The sequence below is a fragment of the Cucurbita moschata genome, unplaced genomic scaffold (genome assembly GCF_002738365.1).
Source record: "Cucurbita moschata cultivar Rifu unplaced genomic scaffold, Cmos_1.0 Cmo_Scf00026, whole genome shotgun sequence".
Taxonomy (NCBI): domain Eukaryota; kingdom Viridiplantae; phylum Streptophyta; class Magnoliopsida; order Cucurbitales; family Cucurbitaceae; genus Cucurbita; species Cucurbita moschata.
This window is the reverse complement of record NW_019268542.1, coordinates 2,069,328-2,073,228: the sequence shown is the minus strand read 5'-3', so window position 1 is coordinate 2,073,228 and position 3,901 is coordinate 2,069,328. Positions and strand designations below refer to the sequence as shown.

Below are 3,901 nucleotides of genomic sequence, written 5' to 3'. Positions count from 1 at the left end.
AAAAAAAAAAAAAAAAAAAAAAACGGCCGGCGAGCGACGGAGGGCGGCGACAGGCGCCGGACACGCGTCGACCACCGGCTGGAGCAACGCAGCTCCAGCGAGGCGTCGACACGTGTCGCCTGCAAGCCGGGCCGAATCGCAACGCGAGCCGAGCCGACCGGACCGGGCCGGGCCGGGCGACCCGCGACTGTGCAGAATTGGGCGCGCGTGGCAGGCGCGCGTGCAGCCTGCAGCTGGCACCTTCCCGCGCGCGTGGCCACGCACTTCCAGCGTGCTGCTGGGCACGTGAGCGCGCGTGGAACGGCCAGTTTGGCCCGGTTGTTTTCTGTTTTCTCGATTTTTGTCCCGACTCCAGTTCTAATACTATTTTTACGTGGATAGGGACGTAATTTAGAGAAATCAGTAGTGTTGGACACCTCACGGGCAAAGAAACGCTAGCGAAGGGGCACGCGTCAACCAGGTAAGTCACCACCCGGTATTTAGGAAGAAATACTTGTAGGGTTCGCTTGGATTGTATGTATGCATGCTAGTAATTTTTCCTTAAATTAGCTCTCCATGAATGAGATTAATTAGATGAATTGTTATGATGTGTTGGGTGAGTTATCTGAGTGTTGCTTGTATGCCTTAAGCTTCCGTTGTACGTATGCATGCGTTTAATTTATGTTAGAATTGTGTATGCCGAGTTTCGGGTGCTCGATGGACGAATTTGCCCCATTGAACGCGAACCTCGTGCTCTGGGTGCTTGATGGAGGTCATCGCCCCGTTGAGCCGGTATGCCTAGTTTGCATGAATTACATACTATGATGTTAGAAGAAGATTGCATGCACCCTCTGTTAATTGCTAGGACCCATTTCTATGATAAGATTAGGGAATTTCTTTTAGGAGCGATATGCCGCTCTAGACAGACTTAATTTTCCCCTAGAAACTTAGCGGTTTACCACGGTAAGAAAGTACCTAAGGGGGTTCATAGATTGCTAGCGTGAGAACGGTATCTATAGCTTCGTGGGAGGACCAAGGGTCCCTGCTCAGTCCTTACTGTTCTTAGCCATTTCGCATGGGAAATGTGTCCCCACGTCGTACAGCCCATTAGCTGCATGGGAACGGGTTGGGTCGCGCCCCCCATAGGAGGACTATATGGGCGTAGGGGTATTCAGCACACCCCTAGGCTAGGTACCATGTAGTTCTAGATAGCCATGTAGAGGTAGCGCCTCATAGAGAGATACCGACCATATTAGCTTGGCATAAGGAACCTCTAGGTGACGAATGAAAGGACGATGAACCAGTGAAACCCAAGGGGCAAGCCCCAAGAGACTAAGGTTAGAACCCGATGTCCTAGAACCGAATTAGGAAACCGTGGGAGTTCTGCTAAATTAAGATGCGAAAAGAGCCTACAAGTAGGTGGCTTACTGAGTATAATTTTTATACTCATCCTTGCTATGTTTTTTTTTTTTCAGGGGCGCGAGGCGTCGGTCAAGAGTGGGCGTGATCTGAAGGGAATTTTCACAGAGGAATGGGTTGTCCCGGGGCGTCAGTCCAGTCTTAGTCATCATTTTTGTATTCGCATTCTTTTTAAATTTATTTTCCAAACGGTCTTGTGTTCTGTGTTTATCGTTTGAAAAACTTTATTGAAATTTGATGATTTTCGCTACTTCATATTTAAGTCTCTTGTGCATCTGTGTCGTGTCGTTAGTCACTGTCCGTAGTAAAATATTGGGCTGTGACAAATTTGGTATCAGAGCCGCCAGGTTATAGGTCCTGTAGACATTTAGGGTAGAGAGTCGTGTCCTCTGTGACTTTGCTCGTCAATCACATGCCGCTCACGACCAGACGTTCTCACGCGACGGAAACATAGAGACAAAGGTTAAGTTAGTATTTATAGAGCATACCATGACTGACTAGGGCATTATATCGCACATTACCTAGGAGATGTGTTGTGGATGAATTGTGACCATAGTTCTTTGTTATCGTGGTAGATAATGGCACCAAAGAGACGCGAACCGTATGTAGGGCCAGGACCTAGAAGGGGAAGAAGAGAGGAAGTTCAGGACACCTCGGTTCCGATACCTGAAGAGGAACAACCTGAACTTCAGGAGGAGGTTGGGGATATGCCCCAAACTAGCGAGGGGACAGTACCACAGCCATCAAGATCAAAAAGACGCCGAATGAAGGCCAAGGCCCGAAGGCTGCTCGAGACACCCCCTACTACTCCCTTCTCCGAGGAGGCCCCATCGGATCCAACCCCGTGTACAGCAGTCCCACTAAACCAGCCATTGACCATGCCCTCAGCAGAGATGTTTCAGACGTTCATGATGACGTCGATGGAAAATCAGGCTCTGACGAACCAGATGATTCAGACCATGATGTCTAATCAGTCAACAGGGCAAGGGGGCAAGGATTCAGGGACTATGACTGTGGAGTCCCGCTACTTGAGAGATTTCCAGAGGCATAAACCGCCTTCCTTTGACGGAGGCAAGATGGATCCTATTGCCGCTGAGAATTGGCTAGAGGCCATAGAAACGGCCTTCCATTTTATGAACTGCCCACCAAAGTATGAAGTCCATTGTGGGACATATATGCTGAAAGAAGAAGCGCACTTCTGGTGGAAAGGTGCTCAGAAAACCATAGTACCACAAGGAGAGTTTATTACATGGTGCCAGTTTAAAGACGCATACCTCCACAAATACTACCCAATCACTGCCAGAGTGAAAATGCAGGCCGCGTTCCTCGCATTGAAACAGGGAGACAGATCAGTGGGGGATTATGACTTGGAGTTCAATAGGCTGGCAAGGTTTTCTCCAGCCTATGTTAGTTCTGAGGAGTTGAAGGGCGAACGATTTATTGCTGGCCTGAGGGAAGAACTAAGGGGGAATGTGGCATCCCAGTCATCCTTTGTCTATACGAAAGCCCTTCAGGTGGCGACCCTGCTCGACTCGCCCCGTACCGACAAGCTTCAGTTGGGAATAGCACAATCATCCCACACTGCGGCCCAGGGAAAGGGGGCATACCCTAGCCACCCCAGAACTGGCAGACCACCCCGTGGCCGTACTGATAGGCGAGGGAGAGCCCCGGTACGGAACATGACTTTGTGCCCTAATTGTCGGCGTCCTCACACGGGGGAATGCAGAGCAGGAACAGGCGCCTGCTATAGATGCGGTCAGGTAGGGCACTTTGCAGTGGATTGCCCTCAGAGAAACGATCAGCGTGTCAACCTGCCTGCAGTACAGCATCAGAGGGGCCAAGCCGGCCAACATCAGCAGGGGCGAGCTGTAGCCCATGCAACCACAGCCAGGCAAGCTGACCAGCCTGACGCGGTTGTCATAGGTACGCTACCCGTATTTGGTCATCTTGCATTAGTGTTGTTTGATTCGGGTTCGACGCATTCATTCGTATCTGAAGAGTTTGTAGAGCTAGCACAGCTAGAGAAAGAACTTTTAGAGATTACCCTATCAGTGTCTACCCCTGCTCACGAGCTGTTGCTAGCTACCCATAGGGTGAAGGGAGGTGGAGTAACGATAGCAGGGCGTGTCATCGAAGCTACACTGATAGTGTTAAGGATGCAAGACTTCGATGTCATCTTGGGTATGGATTGGCTAGGCGGGAATCGCGTTTTGATAGACTGCGAGACCCGAATAGTGACTCTCAGGCTCCCGTCAGGGGACATCTTTACCTACAAGGGAGCCACTTCCAAAGGTGTCCCGAGCGTCATAACCTCGCTAAGGGCTAAGAAGTTGATTCGTAGTGGCGCAATTGCATTCCTAGCCAGCGTGACCTTAGATAATAGTAACAAACAAAAAACCTCATCGGTACACATCGTCAGGGAGTTCGTAGATGTCTTTCCGGAGGATCTGTCGGGTTTGCCCCCAGCTAGGGAAGTCGATTTTGGGATCGATTTAGAACCAGG

At 50.2% G+C, this 3,901-nt stretch overlaps 1 protein-coding gene across 1 annotated transcript; it reads left to right on the top strand.

Annotated features, from left to right (window-relative positions):
• The first annotated feature begins 2,162 nt into the window (after positions 1-2,162).
• Positions 2,163-3,490, top strand: LOC111462014. Its single transcript, XM_023105662.1, has 2 exons — positions 2,163-3,321; positions 3,417-3,490. Exons 1-2 carry the CDS (start codon positions 2,163-2,165, stop codon positions 3,488-3,490), a joined length of 1,233 nt encoding a protein of 410 aa, XP_022961430.1.
• Positions 3,491-3,901: the final 411 nt, after the last annotated feature.

Bases quoted from the DNA above. Each gene is read 5' to 3' on its own strand.
- LOC111462014 (XM_023105662.1), top strand. From the start codon at position 2,163: ATGAAGGCCAAGGCCCGAAGGCTGCTCGAGACACCCCCTACTACTCCC. The intron at 3,322-3,416 runs GTACGCTACCCG...GAGCTAGCACAG, and splicing joins GCCTGACGCGGTTGTCATAG to CTAGAGAAAGAACTTTTAGA.